The following is a 20,008-nucleotide window of genomic DNA, read 5'->3' on the forward strand; positions in this document are numbered from 1 at the left end:
TACCCATCAATGGTTCAAATTGTCAACAAACAAGTTTTTCAATACTTTGGAAACATAATATTCAAATCTCTTTATGTGACTTTTTCTTTCTGAAAGTTGTATGAAAAAGTTAACTAGAAAGTTAACTTTCCAGGGTGAAGTGGAAGAAAAGAAAGCATGCTGAATTGAATTTCAAGTAAAATTTTCCATTGAATTTAGCTGTGCAGTAAGACTGTAAATAGTAACCCCAACTACCCTTAGAGTGTTTGATATTAACAGTGTCTCATGACCCTTGAATCTGAAGCAAGAAATTCTGTCTTGTACGGACTAGAAAATTGGACCGACTTGCAGAATGCAAATGTGAGGCACGTTTCTTGTTGAAAATTTTGGACACCCCAAGAATTAACGTTCACACTGGAAGTAAGGTCATAAAACTAACGCGAAAATAAAAGTGTTATTAATAAATTAATCATGTCAACGACGAGGAACGAGTAGTTTTAGGCCACTTGATCTTATGGTATTGGATGATGTTGATATCATGCCAAATATTGGTCCATGCAGAGATGACATGATTAGATTACTCTGCAAATTTGATGAGGAATATTTTATACAAACTCAGCTTTAGGGTTCGTGGTTAGGTCCAATGGGAATTGGGGTAGATTATTCTTTCCGGGAAGCACCATCAACAAATTTGAAATTGAAGTTCAAAGTGTAAATGGTTGGCACAATTTGACTGTTTGACCAATACTAGTTAATAATTTCAAGTCCTGGCAAAACAGGCTAGATGGCGTTGTGGCTAGGAAAAGAAACTCAACGATAGGAAAGATGAAGAACATGTAATTTTCTTTTATCATTTTATATGTAAGCTGTTAAAAAAAAACTTGCAGACCTGATCTCTCTACATAAATCTATTATATACTCTGGTGTTTCTGTCCTTTTCTTCTTTTTTTCCTCCCTCGCAATCTCTCTCCTTTATGCTTCCACTCTCTATGGACTACCACATCGTATGACAAAGCTATGAACATAACCCTCTCATTTTGGCTATTGTCGATGCCCAGCACCTAAAAGACTCAAACAAACTGCTTGAGATTCCTCAACTCTGGGCTTTCTTCTTTCTTTTTCTTCCACCTGATTTTCCTTCCCGACTAGAGTTATCAAATGAGTTTCTGGTAACCGAGTGACCTTCCCCTCTTCTTATCCTTTAACGGGCTACTCCACTTCGTTGTCAAATACCAACATTCTGTTTCATGTGTAGTCGACTAGTGCAACTCCTCTGAGAAATGAGGCAAGAAACATCAAGTAGGGTCGAGCAGAAACTCACAACTTAAGAAATAGCAAATGTTAGTTACAGAGCAGGCATAATTCAAATGCTAAATCTATTCACTAAACCCAACGTGACGTTATGATTCAGATTTTACATGTATGACAACAAAGTTGTTATAAAACACAATGTTCAGTCATTTGGACAGAGAGATTACGTCACTGATCATAATATGGCTTCACCAAGTGCAATTACTTACACTCGATTTCCTCCCAAGAAGGAAATAATGAAATATAGACTACTGTATAATTATTGACATTTGTACTACAGACCAAATTGAAACCAAAAACCAAATGAGGTGATTAGCTTCCAACTGTGTGATATCATCCATGAAAGATTCCTAATATCTACACTAATTTTTTCCAGTGATAATCACTAGCTCTGACCCTCCCCCCAAAAAGGCAACCACTATCAAACAAAATGAAACCTAAATTATTATCTCTACTTGTTTAGCTCGCAAAATATTCTGTATACAAAAGAAAAAGCTCACCTTTTAAATTTTGTAGCTGTGTTCCACCGGAAACCCATACAATGGACAAACAAAAGGGAACCCATCTCAGAATGAAATTTTTTCTGAAAGCCGGTAATATACATGTCAACTTGAACCTTCATCTTGCTTTGAGCTCAAATGTTTATGTTGTCTACTTAATATCTCCGCTTCTCTAGCTATCTGGATATCTGAAGGCCAAAAAATTTGATGCACAACTTTCAATACAAAACGAGGGAGCAACGCTACAACTGTTATAAGCAAAATGGCGATCCAATATGTGGGAGACTTTGCCATATGGTATATAGTCCTGCCCCAAAAAGAAAAGGTGAAAAGAAAAATCAGCTCAACATAATAAATCATTTCTAAGTTCAAAACAGAAAGGGAACAGTAGAAGTCAACGAATCTAACCAGTAATTAGGAAAAACAGGTATGGAATCCAATACCACCATACAGGCATATGTGATAACTATTGATCCCCATACTGCAATATGAGTGATAAATACCCAACGATGAATGTCCATAGCCAAATGTACATTCACAAGGACAACAACGGCTATTGTCCACAAACTGCCCATGCTCCATATATCGATTGAGCTATCCTTATAGGTGAAGAGGGGTACATAGAATAGAACAAGACTCTGCCATAGCGTGTCAAGCATTGTGATCCAGAAGAGATGTAAATTGTATGCCTCATGTCTATGGCCCGCACCATAGAGTTTCGGATATTGTAACAGTGTCCTGTGGCTCAGATCTTTGTCCAGTATACCAACCACAATGGTAGGTAGAGAAGTATAAATTACAGAATAGAAAACACTACTCCAATCTGTTAACGCAGAAGTTGTTGAAAAAGCTGTTGATAATATATACCTACAGATAAACAGGAAAGCATAAAACAATCAGAATCATAACAAGTTTCAATATTGTAATTCAAAGAGAAAATGATCCTTTGGCTCAAAAGATGTTTGGATGTGCAATACATAATGTACTAATGACTTGGATGCACAATGGATGATCTTTCTTGGATTAAACTGTGAGAACTTATGTTAGACTTTGACCTTCAAGGAGTGCTTTGCTATTGAACTAAACTTGGGAAGATTTGGTCACACAAATGTTCAACTATATAAGATTACATATGGATGAAATAAGATGACACACAAGCAGCAAGCTTCCACAAGAATAAACCAAATAACCAGATAAACATGCATACCAAAATAGCATCATTACAAAAACTGCATTGCGGTAGAAGTTGTACAGAACCATATAGCCAACACGCTGATAATTCCAGTGTCCATGGACCAGAAGTAATCGTTTCAAAAACCGAAACTGTCCCATAGCAAAGTCTGATGCCATCACAGCTTGACGACCCTCCTGACCACAAATTCCAACTCCAACATCCGCCATTTGAATCATTGAAACATCATTTGCCCCTAAAGAAATGTCAGTGATCAGGGGAAGAACAAAAGAAAGGAACTTCACACCAAATAAAGCATAGTTTAGGACCACAGTTGGCATGTAACATAAGAAACCAGTAAACTCAAGAATATGAATTGCATGAGAAAACAGAACAATACCAATATGGATCCCACTCCCTCCCAGTCAGACAAACCACTAGAGACCTATGAATGGATAACTTACCATCACCTATAGCCAGTGTCATATCATCAGTACGGGTCTTAATTAGATCAACAATTCCAGCTTTCTGCAAAGGTGCAACACGACAGCATAACACAACACTACAGGAAGTGGCAAGGTCGAAAAGCTGTGGATGAAAAATTGAAATTAGCATGTAAATCCTCAGCATAATGCGAATTGAATTCAACAATAAAATGTGTGCAGCTATAAAAACACTTTAGATCAAAAGCAAGCTATCAGCCACTTATAAACAAATGCAGCAATGCAAAAGACATATCAAACTGCATGCTAATAGTTCAATAGATGGAAAGAGAGGCTTGCCTCTGACTCCAAATCCTTCTCCAAAATGTACACCAAACTGTTCCCATCTATTATGAGTGCTAATGGTGCAATTATCGTTTCTTCTTCCTTCCCTGCATTCCATTGAGGCACACTGGATGTCTTTGCATTCCCAGGTATCTCAAGATAGCCATTTTCAGCATTCTTTTTCAATTTGAAACTCTGATCTCTTGTATTGGATGATGTCACACCATATTTTAGCATAGAATCAGTCAAAAGATTTCTGCACTCATCCTCAGAATTTCCATTTATGATAATTTGTTGCATATCTGCTGTCAAGAGTTTGCATGATAGACCAATCGAAATGGCAGTCTCTTGCTTATCTCCAGTCAGAACCCAGACCTTGATTCCTGCTTGCCTGAGGGACTCAATAGCTTCTGGCACACCATCTTGTAGCTTATCCTCAATTGCAGTCGCCCCCAGCAGCTTTAAGTTGCATTCTATGGTAGCTGCCGTTTGACGTAACTTCAAGGATCGATCAGTCAACGAGGTACTTGCATCTTCATACATGCATTGCCACTGCTGAAGTTCTTCATCTGTAAGATCCCTGGCAGCAACTACAAGAGTACGTAAACCTTGTGAGGAATACTCACTCAGATGGCTCTGAGTTGAATGCTTCACATCATCATCCCTTTCAGAGTCACTTGTTAAAGTGCTGAACATAGTAGTATCGGCACCTTTCACCAACACCTTTACAGCATTGTTCGGAAATCTGATAACAACAGACATCCGTTTCCGCACGCTATCAAACTCATGCAGACCCAATACATCCAACCTAGATTCCACATACAAATAAATTTAAAATTAAAAAATAGCACAGAAGTTTGTTAAAGCACACTCATACACAACACAAGTTGTCACTAACATGATTCAAACATACAACCCCATGTAATAATTATGAAAAAGAATGGACAGCTAATTGAACGAAGAAAGGACAAAAAAGAAAATAGGAGTAGAAGTGAGTAACTTTCTACCTTAGTTTCTCACCATTGACGTCAATAACAATATGCCCAGATGTGCGCTCAAAAAGCGTATATCCATAAGCAGAGGCTGCAGAAACTAGTGCTTGCTCATCTGGAGATTCCCCCTGATAGTCAATAGCTTCTACATCATCTAATTCACTTTTTGCAGAAATGGAAGATGTACCATTACTGACAATCGGAACCACAGTATTACAAGCAGCCAATGTAAGGAAAAACTCATGTGCAGCAATCCTGTCATCTCCACTTAAGTCTTTGTGCAAAAACTCCATGAGCTCATGATCTACAGCAATTTCGCTTTTAAGCTTCCATCTCTTTCTACCTAAACCTACTCCTGCCAAAGATTCATAAAATGAGAGGGATAATTGTTTAAAAGGTAGATTTGGATATGCTTTATGAAAGTATCATCTATATCCTGCAAGCAGACCATTCAGAGCAATTTGAAACAGCTTTTCCTCAAAATAACAGTTTTAAAAAGAAAACAATGTTTCAAACACTAACATAAATTAAGAGCATATTCTGTAATGTTTTTTCTTTTTTATGTTTTTTGGTTTTTATAACTAAACAAGGAGAGGGGAGAGAGAGATGCAGCAGAGAAGGGATGATAAGAGAAAGCTGGAAGAAAACATATCATGATTTTTAAAATAAAAACTGTTAGTTTTTATTTTTATTTTTATATGCTCTCTAACCTTTCCTCCTCATATTTTAACTAGAAAAACCAAAAAAGATCCCTAACTACTCAGCAAGCGATACAAATAAATAATTGCAATGAAAAAAATGTCACACAAATGACATACTTATAGAACCAACGTAACATTACACAATTTGTTATGCAAGAACTACAACATGATCTCTACAACATGATCTCTACTACTAACGAGGTAAGCCCCAAAGGAAAGGGAGAGAGAGAGAGAGAGAGATAGAGGGAAAAATTTAGAGTGCCATGTTATACCTGCATCATTCTCTTCCTGCAAAGTGGTCCCAAAATTCCTCCCAAATATGCTTGCTCTTCTGAATTCCATTTTGTTTTCAGTAAGTGTCCCTGTTTTGTCTGAAAATATATATCGTATTTGACCCAAATCCTCATTTATATTCAAGGACCTGCACTGGAACCTTGAGCCAGAGCTACTGTCAAACATATGCCTATCTTCAATCATGAAATATGACTGGCCCAAACGAACCAATTCCATAGTAATATACAGAGAGATTGGTATCATTATCTGAAACACTATGATAGAACTCAAAAAGGAAAAAAAAATCTCCATAGGAATTCCATAGAATCTAAAGGTTTTTCCATTATCCCTCCCAGATAAGTAGTATCTTTTCCTGTAATAAGCCAAGGTATCAATCTGATGTTTATGGTGTATGAGCCACAGGCCCATGCCAGTGGCCACAACTGCACACATAATAAATAGGAAAATTGACAGCCAAAAGGTTTCCCTGTTCATGTAGCTTTCCAGTTTGCTTCTCTTGGAAGGAGAAGCTGCACTATTCAGCATTGCCTTTGTTTCCTGTCCAGCATATACCACAACACCAATTATCCAGTTGGTGTTCTTCAACTGGCAACCACGCAAAACTATGTTTGATTGGCTTAGCGGAAATTTATGCCCATTAAACTCCATATTGGCCGTGAACTCATAGATATTCCGATTAGGTTGTTCACATCTGATGAGCCCCGAAAATGTACACCCTTCAGATACTGCTGAAGTTGTTTCCTGCCGAGCATACCTTGTTTTCAAGTTCGACTCACCATCCAAATTCATCGTTTGAATATAGGCAATTCCACTAGGGTCACTTGTCCCTAACAAGACCACGTCACAAGGAATTGTGTCATCAGCACAAATCTTCAGAACCTCACCCACTTGAATATGTTTCCATTTCTTTGGTTGAAATTGGCCAGATTGAAACACTAGAGCCTCCCGGTTATTCTCATTCCTGTCTGATCTATGCCTGCGCCAATCTTCATAGCCATCTTTGATAGCTGTGACACAGAGCACAAACAGAAGGGGAAAAAGAGACACTGTTCTTCCAAAGACTGCTAGAGGTGGAAGCTGGTTCAGAGCAGCAATAGCTAGAAAATACAAATACGCAACCCGGTGAAACTGAATGAAAAGATTCTTGGGCAAGAAGGTAATGATGGTGTACTTGCTAGTTCGAATCTCGTTCCCAGTGAACTCATATTTGTCATTTGTCCTCTTCGGATCATTAATATAGATTAACCTTGGATTGTCATCATGTAGCAGGTTATCATCAAACTGCACACTTTTGTGGCGGATCCTCTGACACAACTTTTCCTGAACCCTGGATGGAGCCTGGGAGATTTCAAGAGTTCCTGAATTTGTATTGGCATTATGCAGTTCCATGGCACCCCACGACACCAGGCGTGTTCTATCCCGCGTGGGGTTTTCCAACGGAAACCGCGGAAATAACTGAGACCCGGCTGGATGAAACTGCGTTGCTGCTGCAGGAGTACTGAAATTTTCCAAGGGTTTCTCAGAGCAACCAGAAACGACAGCGTTGTCCTTTACTTCAAATAGATCACTTTGAGCATCGTCATTGTTGTCAAGACTGGAAGAAGAAAAGGAAGCATTGGAGCAGAGACGGGCAAGGTTCTTAGTGAGAGAAGAGGAGTGAATCACTGGTGCTGATGAAGAATCAGATAAGGATAGCAATGGCTGCCCAGAAGTCATATATAATTCTCCAATGGGGTCATTGGAGAATTATGTATACACTTCACCCCACTTCTAACCACCATGAACAAATACTGTCAATCAAACCAAAATTCCCATCTCCCAAATGCAGCTTCAGGCAAACACCACTACTTAATCAAAAACCCAGAATCTAGAATCCCTCTAATCCCAAAATTGATGGTGGGTTTCCAATGTATTCACATTCCACACAATGCAATGTGAAATTGAAGCTCCTGCATAAGGGAAATAACGACAATGTAGCTCAGTAATACCACCCAGAACCCACATTGATCTCAGAAATATACAGATGTGAACCAAAAGAAGACAATTTTTATGTACACTCAAAAGGACTAGATCAGAAACAGACCTCCCCTTAATGGGAGAGAGGGAGAAGCGAGGGGAGACCCCACAGATACCCAACAGCTCAACTTCGATCCAAGTTCCAAATAACAACGGACTTCCACGGATCACCAAGCAAGTAATGCCAACGCTAAAAACGAACAAAGACAAGAAAATACGGTTAATGACCAGTCTGAATCACTGTCCTGCCCTGTCCTTCCTAACCCTAATCCCATTATCGGCCAAAATCAAAACCCAAATAATTGAAATTCCTAGAAACGATTCAGAAATCATATACACCAGAATGTGCTAGGAATTCCGTAAATCCTCAGACGTGAAAATAGAAAAACGAAAACAGGAAAATAAACAATTTTTTTATAATAAAAAAAATCCAAAAAACAACAGACCTCTGAATCCGAATAGAGACAAGGGGAGCTTTATCGTCTCGGTATTGGTGAAACGAAAACAGAGCAGATTTTGAGATGTCCTTCAATGCACTGAATGCGAAATGTCACAATGGCAATTGGCAGGTAGGCACACTGTGACAAACAGATCGGGAATTGAATGAGCATAAATAAAAAATGATCTCACCCTGAGTTTTTTCTTATTGTTCGATTTAAGAAATTTTCATGAACCAGATCAGGAATGTTTGGAAGCGTGTTTGATTGGTTCATGCAATTGGGGAAAAAAATAAGAAGAAAAAACTTAGGGTTCGATGAAGAAAAACGAGATTTAGGCGATTAATTCAGTTTTGTTAGGAAAATTGGGAGGAGGAAGAGAAGGAAGGAGGGAGGGAAAGAGAATATTGTTACGTGTCGAATTGGAGGGAAGGGGCTGGTAGGTGGGCGGCACGAAAAGGCCGAGAAAATCGCAGGCGGAGGACAAAGAAAGAATAAGAGAGAGAGAGAGATGAGCGGTAAAGCATGAATCTTGGGGCCTTGCTTTTGCCTGGTCACTACTGACGAACTCTTCCTCGTCTTGTCAATCTGTACCTGAGCTTTTTGCCAGCCAACGTCCCCGTTAATTTTTCTTTCTTATCTTCTAATATTAATAGGGGATAATTACACCAGGGGCATTATCGTAAAATGTTGCTCACTTGATTTGAAACTATACCCCAATTTATTATTTCTTTTTTAGAAACTATACCCTGTAAATTTATGAGTCGCATCATATTTGGATGTGAATTTAATGAGTCAGATATTCCGTGTTATATAAAATCTCTATAAGCTGCAAAAATATTTTACAGTATAATTACGTATTATAAATTGTTACGTATATATATAATTACGTATAATTATATATTGTAAATTCATTAGATATGATACGTAATTATATTATATTGGCTCACTAAACCAATTTAAATGTTCGTTTCATGAACCTCTTAGGGTATATTTATATTTTCTTAATTTTTGGTACAACACCTCTTAAACCTCTTTGAATTTTGTAAAGACAAATCAACTTAACTCGGATCACTCAGACTTTGAGGATTATGCAATAACAAATCATACTCACGGTTTGTATTTTGTTTCCAAAACTACCCCTAACCGTTGAACATAATCACATGTAAAGCCTAATTGGATTAGCAACCGTAGATAAGTTGATTCAAGGTAATAATAGATCAGATCATGTGGTTCAAATTGCGCTATAGATATAACTGCGTACATGGAATTTTGTTGAAGCACACAGATTCCCTCTTATGTCAGTCACCGACTCACTTGTGTACTACATATTCATGAACCTTCAAATCTCAAGACGATAGAGGTTCCTCCAACATAATGATGTTGCTCTTGCTCCTGTCGTTTTGAAGCAAAAATATATCGTCTTCCCATAATACCCTTACAAAGTTGTTCCTATTGGCCTATTTAACAAATCAATAATGCACTTTTGCCTAACAAAACAACCAATGTCCTTTACGATTATTGAGGAGTCCTTTTTCACCCCCTTCACCCTTATGTTAATAATGTGAGAGCTCGAGTGCTCGTGGGCAGTTGGTAGAGTCATGAATTTTATCAAGGAGGTTCAACTTCAAATAGCTTTATAATTACAATAAACTTAATTTTTATAGGAAAATATATTTCAAAATTCATTATAATGATTAAATTTCAATATCACAAATTTAATATCTTAGTAAATATAACCCAAAATTCTAGCAACCTAAAAATAATGAAAGAGTATCAAAAGTTTATTTTAGATAAAATGAGAAAATCAAATAAAATCCATGGCATACACATATAAATGACATATGAAAACATGAGAACAAATATAGATGATATTCATGTTTATTATAGACAATTTACATTTGCAAGAAAGGTCAACAATAAGTACAGCCATAAAACAACTTAGATTTTTTTGGTCAAAAAACAACTTAGATAACATGGATAAATATAAAGTTTTCAAAATGTTTAGAAGGGAAGTGACCCTTATGGGCCTTAATTGGCTACACCAATGCTATGTGGATCGTTTCACTAAAACACCCAAAATGGGACTTACTATGTGGATCGTTTAAATATGTTATGGTTTATTTATAAATTTGTTTTAATTAAGCATAGGTTAGTGTCACAAACATGCAACATTTGGTATTTGGAGCGCAATGAATTCATTATGCGCATTGTAGAACTAATTTTCTTTGAACAATATGTGGAGCTAAAGCATATGGCTAGGCTTTTTTGTCAAACTCGGAAAGTCTAAAATATCTGAACAATGAACTGCGATTTAAGCATTTCAAACATAATGAGGTATTATATATGATATTATTCTCTTTCTCAAAATTCTTCAAATGCCACCCCAAGACTTTGGGGCAAAATTCAAAATAAAAGGAAAAAAAAAATCCATAAAGCAGAACTTTATAGAAGTATCACTTGTCAGTCTTCTCTGTAACGATTTCGGAATTGGACGAAGCAGAACTCAGCTTCTGTGGTGTGTTTTCATCCACCGATTCTTCCATATCTTCATCTGTCACTTCCTGATCAACAAAATAGTAATAATAATTAATTAATTAATGTTATAATTAAAAGAAACCAACACATCTTTCAGTCAATTTCAAAACCACGACTTCAAATCTGATGAAGGAAATATTGGAAATGTGATTTACCTGCGGTGTCGATTCAATTTCAGTGGCCTTCTTTTGTTGCTCCTTCTCTCTCAGCGATCGAATCGGAGACACTCTCTGTTCCAAAAGACTCAAATTAATAAATCCATACAAATGAAACAAAAAAAGAAAAAGAAATTCATATGAAGTATATGCAATCGGAGCTTACAATTGATCGAGTATGGAGCTGGTTCAGCCTGTAAATCCTATCAAGCTCGATCTCAAGTATCTTCTGAATCTGGCCTCTGCTCTCGAGCTCCTTCATCTGCATCTCCATCACCAAATCTCTTTCCTTGAGCATCTTCTCCGTTCTCTCCCCTGTCCAATCTCAGCCTCTCCATCTTCTTCCTGATTGCGCTCAGCTCCTCCGCCAGGGACGCGTCGATCGGCTCGAGCATCTTCGTCGGAGTCGCGTAGATCGGACGGTTCTCCTTGTTCGAATCATCGTCAACGCCTATCCATTTCTGCACCGGCTTGAGTTTTGTAAGATTGGAGTTCACCGGAGTGTTCCTCGGCTGGAGAGGCTTCCTGCCGCTTTTTGGCAGGAGAAGCTGGTCTCCGGTGAAGGGAGATTGTAGCGCTTGCATTTCTTTACTCTCTCTCTCTCTCTCTGAAAGATGCTCGGCAGCAATTGAGTTGTTATCTGCTAGAGATAAAGAAGAGGGAGTTGAGAGAGAGAGCTGTTTGAATTTGAAAGTGGAGAGGCGCAAAGTGCTAACGGCTACAATTTTGCTTACAGGTTTATTTATAAATAAGCTTCAGATTCCAACTGCGTTTATTTAATTCTTTATTATTATTTTCAGGAAATGATTGCGTGCCAATCAATACGTCCGACACGCTCATGGGTAGGGCCCCCCTCATTAGATACATCCTATCCTATCGGGAAACGACGAGAAATTATGGGGACGCAAACACAACATTTGAAGCTTCGTTTGGATGGACGGTGAAGGATAAAGACGGTAATTTTGAACAGGTAATATGGAGGGTAATGTAATTTTAAACAGAGAGAGCAGTTTGCTCTAATTAAGGTTTTCTTCTCCATCCATGTCACGGATTTCAAGAGTCAAACGGTGCGTTTGACTAGTACACTGCCTTCAATCTGTTCTGCTGATAAAGTTGAATATCCTTTTCTTGTTCCAAGGAATTACTTGAGAATTGAGATCAAAACGAGTATTTGTAGGTTGGATTAAAATAGGGCAATGATTTCTCCACTTATATTTTATCCACTTACACTTCTTTTTTAGTTATAAAAAAGTAGTATAAGTGGATAAAATAGGAGAAAAATGAGTGGAGAAATCACCACTCTTAAAATATGGACAATTTAAGCAACATGACATTTATGTTGGAATCTATTCACCCAATTTTCAAGCTTATATTTTACATATGAATGCATTACAATGGTGAAACCTAGGCCAATCTTATGTATATTATCTACAATAAGGTAACAAAACCGCCAGGATTAGAAGTAATCCATTGGGAGGTCCCAATCATCATTGGTCTTGCTTTTCCTGGAATTGAACTTCTGGTTGCCAAAGCTTCTTCTTGTATGCTTGTCCGATCGTGCAGGTCTTTCGAAATCGGAATATTCGTCAAGCTCATCGATGGAAGTCGCAACATTTTGGCTGTCCAAGAAACCCTGTTTTACAGATAACCAGAAATGGTCACATGATTCCCAGTGTAAACTTCTGTTGCTTGCATGCATTATTTTTGATACCCTCTTAATAATTTCAAGCACCTTAGTCTAGTGAAGATAGAAAGCGTTTTATCAGTTTGAGACAACAGCCAATGATGCTAAAACGCAATCCAAGGTGCTAATCAGGCAGAAAAATAAAGCAAACTCCAAATCATGACTAGTGGACTGGTTTTATAGTGAAGAAAAAGAGAGTACCTTGGTCAGCCTGTGTATGCGTGAAGCTGCAGCTTCATGCACAATGACAGCATCAGATACAACTTCCAGCACATCTTCAACAAACAAAGCATAAGTACTCACCTGAAATTGTAGAAAGCTGATGGAATTAGAATTTGTGCAAGTAGAATGTTGTTCGAAAAACACAGAATATATCAGAAAAATCCCTTGACATGCAAGTCCTTCTAATTAAAATGGAAGGAATTTTCAAATATTCAGCCTTTGCAGCACTGATGTGCACTATTTCCTCTACACCTACCAAACTTGATGGGATAATGGAAATCCCAAATGAATCAAGCTCAAGTGATTCCACAGCCCCTGAATTGATGTTAAAACTGTATCCTCGAACCTAGAAATGCATCATGAAACAAGTTAGAAGTTAAAAACGTAGGTCAATGGGTACAAGAAGCTGGAATATTAAAGAGACTCACCTTTCCCATAGTTCGTCGACCCGGTGTTACAACTTGGTATCCTACCTAGCAAAATCACAACTTAATAGTAAAATGTGGATACTAAAAGTTATAGAACAAAATACACCAAGAACCAGTGAGCATAAGCAGAGCCTTGGCCCTCTTGGGAAGGGTAATTAGGATATTGTCCTAAACATTTAGCATGTAGTAAAACAAACTAACCCACCACATTTACTTAAATCAGAAGCTAAAAATCAACACATGCAGAAACCGGACACAGCGATGAGTACCCTAAACCAAGGGACAATAAAAATCTTATAAGCAAGCAAATACAGTTTGGCTATATATAAGAGACGAATGAACACACCAATGTTTCCAGTCCAGCAATTTTAAATTCATTCTCAACCACACTCTCGTCCTCCACAAGCACAACATCACCAACCTGCAAACAATCACAAATTGAACACCTTTTATATGTAGGAGGATAATGTACTTATAAATACAATCAAGAAATATACACAAGTGTCAAGCAAAATGTACCTGAGTAATATCGTCGAGGAGAAAACGTTCAGATTCCCCAGAAAGCAAGTTTCGCTTCACTTCTACAAACATTACCATCCACTGAAGAAAGAATTTATAAGTTTAACTTATTAAAGCAAGCAAATTTTTTTTTCCCTCACAAATTGGCAACAACTTGATCAAGTTAACGACTTTTTATCAAACAATATGATAATTGATAGTTTATTACTTACAGAGTTGGTGTTGACCCAAAGCTGTGAAACAAATCCCAAGCTGAGAGCACTTCGGATGCTGATCACTTGCTTTGCAAGAATATTGGACCTCCTCATCACCTGTCTCCCTTTTCTTAGCCCAACTTTTCCATCAATGTGCTTCAACCCCTCCTCATTTTCCAGCCCATCACCATCTGCACCCTCCATTCGAACCCAATTCTCATTTTCTAAGCTCTCATCAGTCTTTGTACTTTGCTTCTCATCCCCAAGACCACCCTCCGATTGCAGAAAATCTGAACCCAATGAAGCATTACCTTCCTTACTGGGATCAATCCCATTTTTCTTTGCCGCATCGCTTGGTTTTGCTTCGAGGTCGAAAAGGTTTTCCCAATTTGGGATGTAAAAGTAAGGATTTTCTCCTGATTGGTTTGAACTAATTGTCGAAATTTTGTGACTAATTGGAGGGAAGACAGCGCAAAATATTCAAGTCTGTCACCGGAATTAGTTGTTGATTGAAGACAAAATCCTCGTTTGTTGTGAGGGTTCAAAACTATTCTTAATTATAAATTCGCAAAAAATAAATAAATAAATAAATAAATTTTGGAATCAAATTAGGATTAGGTTTCAATTCTCATATAATTCTGCAGAGGACCAAAGACCTACCATTTCTAAGACATGTTATGTCTAAATTTGTGAAATTTGATGTTGTTTTAGCTTATAATAAAATTCAAACAATTTGGGATGTAAAAGTAAGGATGTGGTAGCTTTAATTAACTCTGGGGTCTTTTGGTTTGTCTGATTGGTTCTGCAAAACCCTAATTGTCGAAATTTTGTGACAGTAAAGGATAGGGGGCTGGAGGGAAGACAGTCGCACATGGTTTACTCAAAATACTCGACAACTAACGGAATTAGTTGTTGATTGAAGACGAAGTCGTTTGTAGCTGTAAGTAAACGACAAGTCGTTTGTTGTGTTTTTTAAGACATGAGTTCAAAAGTAGTGTTGTTACAAACAAAAGGAAAATTAATTATAAATTACTTTTGCAATAAATAAATAAATTTTGGAATCAAATTAGGATTAGGTTTCAATTCAATTAGACATATAATTCAACTAATTAGGCCTCATTTGTCAAGAAGACTCCTTTTTGGAAGTGATTTTATGATTACAATAATTTTTTTTCTTCATTATATGAGCACCGTTTGCTTTTAAAATATAATATGAAGGTTAAAGGCTCCACTATCATTTACATCTTTTCTTTATGCATCAATGTTTGCTTTTAAAATATAATAGACATTTTAAAAATTTTCCAAAACCGTCAAATTGCCACATAAGCCATCAAATTCAAATTTAACATTTTGCGTTGATGTCTCCCTTGAAAATGCTCTAATTCACATAAGGTTAAAACATAAAGATGCATCACACCTAGCTTGAAAAAATGAGAGGTTGTTATTATTATTTTAATGATTAAAAAGGAAAGATGATAGGATTTGTTGGATGTAGATAGGATGCTATTTGTAGTTATCATTTTATTCTTTAATCTTTAAATACATTATTAAAATTGTTTATACATATGAATAAGAATATAATCTATCTATTTCTATATAATAAGGTAACAAAATAAGTTTTTTCTAAATAAAATAAATAAATAAAATGAAAACCAATCGGAGACGCATTGGCAAAGTTGGCGTGCAAAGACCAAAGTACAAACCAATCCGGGAAAAGCATATTCCCAATTAGGTTCACGTACCTTTAAAAAGTAGGATCATATGCAAATTGGCAACTCGTCCATTGTCCAATAATGTCGCACCACGTGTCAGCGTCAACATTCGGAGAACCAAAAGAATTGGCTGGTAAATATAAGCGGCGAAGCGACCCCTACGCTTGAGGATTCGTGAAAAAGAGACGTTCCAAAAATCCATTTTTCCTCTTCCGCTTTGTCCCTCCGCTCCGTCTGCACCCTTCCCAGGTAAGCAATCTCTCCTCCTAATCTTCTCTCCATGTTATTTTGTCATAATTGGAGTTCCGTTTCTGTTTGGTTACCGAGAAACGGTAGGAAAAATAATAGAAAGTCTAGTTTTTAGCCTGAACAGCCTGGTTTTAGATCTAAAGTTTCGTTCTTTGCATTACTTTGTGTTTATATCATTACACCGAAATCAACGAATTGCTGCTGGTCTGTTTTGAGATCTAGTCATAGTTAAGATGAATTGCTTTCGTTTTGTCCTGACTATGGCGGGCTATACAACCTTCGCCTGAAATCTAAAAGCTTGGCCTTCTCCTATCTCCGTTTCACAATTTTGGGCTTTGTAGGATCTCCAATTATGCTTTTTTACTGTAATGTGTTTTGCTTTGCGCATTAGTATTTGTTCGTCTTATGTATTTTTTTTACGCTTTAGCTTTTGTTCTGATAAAAGGGCATCTCGAATCCTCCCTAAACTTTTCCTCCAATCAAGTTAAGTTTTTGTGATTCCCCAAACTCTTCCCAAATCAAAATTTGGGTTATGGAGGGAAAGAACAATTAAGTAAAGGGATATTCTTAGGATAATATAGGAATTTTCAAAAAGTTTTGCAGAAAAATTGAACTTTCCCAATGAAGTGATCCCAAGTCTTAACCAATGGACTTTCACTCAAATTTATACTTGGCTTTACATGTTCAAACTCGTTACCAGTGAAAGAGTTCTGCTTCACCTCATTTACATAATAACACAGGTTAAATTAATATCATAGTTGACTTTTGGATTCTTTTCTATGAATGTCTCTATTTCAGTTTGTTTCTTTTACTTAAATTTTGTTGTGAAGATCGTGATATCATAATAGAGAAGCATATTTGTTTCCGTGGTTTTTTTTGGTCTCACAGCACTAACTAATCCTTGTATTTGGTCTTGAACTCAGATCTGATAGCTTAATCTTCATGAATTCAAGAACTACTGAAGTATCCGTGTTTTCCTGTAAATCGGGAAACAGAAACAACCCATTCTTCATCTGGATTTTGTTCTGTTTATTGCCAAAATTCCAAGGAACTCCTTTTGCATTCGTGAGTTTCCTATTGGTTAAGGCAATTGACAGGAGTCCTTCTGGAGCACTGGCCTTTGAGACTTTTGGGTAGATAAATCCATAGCAGGGATCAATTCAAGTGTCTGTCTGAAGTTAGCATCCCTGCTCCATACTTGAAAAATGGTTTCCTCTCAGCTACCTGGCTTGACCAAGGCCCGCATGTGCAAAGCAATTCAGACAAAGTTGCTTTTTCCTATGGATACAATGGATGCTGTAGTTTCAGATCATGTGGAGCTTGATTTTGATGATGTTTTTGGCCCTCTACCAGTTCAGGCCTCTGTAGAAGTGAATTATGGTGATTCGGCTAATTCTGCTGCCATCGAAGATGCCACTGAGCTTATTTATGATAATCCAGTGGTAATTCATAACCGATCACATTCTTTGGTTGGTCCCTCATCGTTTGTAAGCCAATCATTGAAGCTCAGCAAACTGACAATAAGTGACACGGAAGATTCAGTGGAACTGGTAGAGTGTGTCAATGGAGATACCATCAAAGAATTTCAAGAACCTTTAATTGATGATGGTGTCACTGAAAAGACTCTTGAAAATGATGAGGAAATCTCCATGAAGATAGAGAGTGTGGGCATTGAAGATTTTGAGGTTTTGAAGGTTGTTGGGCAGGGTGCATTTGCAAAAGTATACCAGGTGAGGAAGAAAGGGACATCAGAAATTTATGCAATGAAGGTCATGCGGAAGGACAAGATCATGGAGAAGAATCATGCTGAATACATGAAAGCTGAGAGGAATATTCTAACAAAAATTGATCATCCATTCATTATCCAGCTTAGATACTCATTTCAGGTAATTCCTGCCTGACCCTGGAAGTTAATTCCAATTTTCATTTTCTGGTGTGGCTTTCATTTTTTAGGATTATGAGCATCCCTGTCCCCAAAAAATGTCTTATGCATTTGGAACTATATCTTCAAAGATACTGTGGAGCAATATATTTCAACTCAATGTGCTGATTTGGTGACTTTCTTGATGATGGCTAGAGTACTAACTTAATTTATTTTGTTATGCAGACCAAATATAGACTATATCTCGTGCTAGATTTTGTTAATGGTGGTCACCTTTTCTTTCAGCTCTATCACCACGGTCTATTCAGGTACCTTTGGTTTCAACTTCCAATATTTTGTGTTATTTTCTGAGCTCAAAGATTTAGACACTTAATACTTAAGTTTTTCTCCTTTCCAGAGAGGAGCTGGCTCGAATATATGCTGCTGAGATTGTTTCTGCGGTTTCTCACCTCCATGCAAATGGAATAATGCATAGGGATCTTAAACCTGAAAATATCCTATTGGACACAGATGGCCATGTACCTCTCCACCTCCCTCTATTGAGTATTGTTCTATAATTTGCTCCCAATGAATTGTAACTGACATCATGATCACTGATTTATTAAGCAGGCCATGTTGACTGATTTTGGTCTTGCGAAGCAACTTGAAGAGAATACAAGATCTAATTCTATGTGTGGAACTGTAGAATACATGCCACCCGAAATAGTTCTTGGAAAGGGCCACAATAAGGCTGCAGACTGGTGGAGTGTGGGAGTCCTATTGTTTGAGATGCTAACTGGAAAGGTTTGGATTTATTCATTTTGTTCGTATAGATTGAGATGATATATAAATATACAGATGTGATTGAGAGCAAGAATTTCTTGATGGTTAAGTCAAATTCTAACTGAATGTGCAGTCAACAATCATTATATGCATATAATACATGTAGATATTAAAATTAGCATATTGGAAAGCCGGTGTTTATTGAATTTAATATTGTTAGGAGGTGATCCGAGTGTTCTTTTTATGCTGTTGTAATATATTTTGTATGCGCTTTTTGTGTTGGACATCTTCTTCTTCTTCTTCTTCAGTAATATATATATATATATATATATATTTCGTCTTTTCAAAAGAGGAAAGAGAAATAAATAAATAAAAGTATTATCTGTCTTTTGATTAGGTGACACACACACAGACATGCATTTAAAGAGAATTTTGTCCATAGTGTTTAAGGACCCTAGAAGTTGGAACATTTATTTATATCATGTAACGTGAAACATTTTTCTTTGCTCTTGCTTCTGCAGCCTCCTTTTACTGGGAACAGGGAGAAAATTCAGCAGAAGATAGTTAAGGAAAAGATCAAGTTGCCATCCTTTCTGTCCAGTGAAGCACATTCTCTGTTGAAAGGGGTATATAATCTTTGTGCTTGTTTTTATCTTGGGTTGTAGGAAATAGGCAATGTTGATCCTGAGTGTCGGTTTCGAGCCTTCCTCAGTTCATGTTTTTAGTTAACTATGAGAGAACTCACTTAACTTGGTTATGTTTTCAGCTCCTACAGAAGGATGCAAGCCACCGCCTTGGTAGTGGGCCTTTGGGGTGTGAGGAAATCAAGCGCCACAAATGGTTTAAGCCAATAAATTGGAAAAGATTAGATGCTCGGGAAATCCAACCAAGCTTTCGTCCTCAAGTTTCTGGGAAGCAGTGCATTGCCAATTTCGATAAGTGCTGGACTGACATGTCAGTTGTGGATTCTCCAGCTGCTAGCCCGAATGCTGCTGGAAACCCCTTCACCGGCTTCAGTTATGTTAGGCCTGCGGCCTATTTTCTTCAGAAGAATAGCCCCATGTACTAGCACGTGTTGCCCCAAGATGCAAGTTTTCGAGCTCTGTTTTCCTTCTAGCATTCTTAATGATGAAACTTTGTAAGTTGCTTGAAAAAAGCAGTAGCCAAGTGAGGGAGGTTTATCTTAGCAGTCTTCTCTTGAGACTACACAATCTTAAAACCATTGCAGACACATTTGCTGAACTCTGAAGCTTGTATGTTTTTTGCTGAAATAAATGAGTATTAATATATCCACATTTTAATTTAAGTTTGTGACAAATTTTGGTAAATTTCCCTTATGTAATGCCCTCTTGCCAATTCACATTTTAAATTTATCTTCGTTCCCTAAGGTATAAATAATAAGAATAATATTAGTCTTACCACATTTTTTATACCACAATTTTATACCACATGATGTGGCGGTTGATGTGTATATACTACATCATGTAAAATACTA

General features: G+C 37.3%; 4 protein-coding genes across 7 annotated transcripts; 1 reads left to right on the forward strand and 3 right to left on the reverse strand.

The window, feature by feature from the left end:
* Positions 1-798: 798 nt before the first annotated feature.
* On the reverse strand, positions 799-8,789 carry LOC103342876 (phospholipid-transporting ATPase 1-like). Of its 3 annotated transcripts, none has more exons than XM_008246547.3 (10): positions 8,178-8,789; positions 7,799-7,921; positions 5,694-7,664; positions 4,736-5,069; positions 3,744-4,536; positions 3,426-3,549; positions 2,998-3,217; positions 2,199-2,657; positions 1,791-2,097; positions 799-1,252 (listed from the first exon to the last, which is right to left on the reverse strand). In XM_008246547.3, the coding sequence occupies exons 3-9, from the start codon at positions 7,429-7,431 to the stop codon at positions 1,896-1,898; spliced, it is 3,870 nt and encodes a 1,289-aa protein (XP_008244769.2). In that variant the 5' UTR covers positions 7,432-7,664; positions 7,799-7,921; positions 8,178-8,789; the 3' UTR covers positions 799-1,252; positions 1,791-1,895. The 3 variants fall into 3 exon arrangements, with proteins under 3 accessions (XP_008244769.2, XP_008244761.2, XP_088911417.1); XM_008246539.3 differs by having other exon boundaries at positions 4,736-5,075; XM_089055291.1 differs by lacking the exon at positions 7,799-7,921 and having other exon boundaries at positions 4,736-5,075.
* Positions 8,790-10,460: 1,671 nt separating this feature from the next.
* LOC103342868 (myelin transcription factor) lies at positions 10,461-11,590 on the reverse strand. Its single transcript, XM_008246528.2, is given in 4 exon segments — positions 10,461-10,732; positions 10,862-10,936; positions 11,028-11,174; positions 11,176-11,590. Coding segments are annotated over 4 exon segments (600 nt in total). The 5' UTR covers positions 11,446-11,590; the 3' UTR covers positions 10,461-10,624.
* Positions 11,591-12,171: 581 nt separating this feature from the next.
* Positions 12,172-14,799, reverse strand: LOC103342860 (uncharacterized). Its single transcript, XM_089055376.1, is given in 10 exon segments — positions 12,172-12,494; positions 12,747-12,848; positions 13,024-13,113; positions 13,196-13,240; positions 13,542-13,616; positions 13,715-13,795; positions 13,927-14,331; positions 14,546-14,617; positions 14,619-14,669; positions 14,671-14,799. Coding segments are annotated over 10 exon segments (1,209 nt in total). The 5' UTR covers positions 14,782-14,799; the 3' UTR covers positions 12,172-12,317.
* A 913-nt stretch (positions 14,800-15,712) lies between these two features.
* Positions 15,713-19,819, forward strand: LOC103342850 (serine/threonine-protein kinase AtPK2/AtPK19-like). 2 transcript variants are annotated; one of them, XM_016792507.2, is made up of 7 exons: positions 15,713-15,869; positions 16,793-17,755; positions 17,977-18,059; positions 18,149-18,269; positions 18,358-18,534; positions 19,035-19,139; positions 19,280-19,819. In XM_016792507.2, the coding sequence occupies exons 2-7, from the start codon at positions 17,075-17,077 to the stop codon at positions 19,580-19,582; spliced, it is 1,470 nt and encodes a 489-aa protein (XP_016647993.2). In that variant the 5' UTR covers positions 15,713-15,869; positions 16,793-17,074; the 3' UTR covers positions 19,583-19,819. The 2 variants fall into 2 exon arrangements, with proteins under 2 accessions (XP_016647993.2, XP_008244728.2); XM_008246506.3 differs by having other exon boundaries at positions 18,361-18,534.
* Positions 19,820-20,008: the final 189 nt, after the last annotated feature.

Source organism: Prunus mume, linkage group LG1, assembly GCF_029339155.1.
Source record: "Prunus mume cultivar Tortuosa linkage group LG1, ASM2933915v1, whole genome shotgun sequence".
Taxonomy (NCBI): Eukaryota; Viridiplantae; Streptophyta; class Magnoliopsida; order Rosales; family Rosaceae; genus Prunus; species Prunus mume.

Coding starts and splice junctions, on each gene's coding strand:
- LOC103342850 (XM_016792507.2), top strand. CDS start 17,075: ATGGTTTCCTCTCAGCTACCTGGCTTGACCAAGGCCCGCATGTGCAAA. Junction 17,756..17,976: donor AGCTTAGATACTCATTTCAG/GTAATTCCTGCC, acceptor TTTGTTATGCAG/ACCAAATATAGACTATATCT. Junction 19,140..19,279: donor CACATTCTCTGTTGAAAGGG/GTATATAATCTT, acceptor TTATGTTTTCAG/CTCCTACAGAAGGATGCAAG.
- LOC103342876 (XM_089055291.1), bottom strand. CDS start 7,431: ATGACTTCTGGGCAGCCATTGCTATCCTTATCTGATTCTTCATCAGCA. Junction 3,218..3,425: donor GACACTGGCTATAGGTGATG/GTAAGTTATCCA, acceptor ACATTTCTTTAG/GGGCAAATGATGTTTCAATG. Junction 2,098..2,198: donor CCTGTTTTTCCTAATTACTG/GTTAGATTCGTT, acceptor TTTTTGGGGCAG/GACTATATACCATATGGCAA.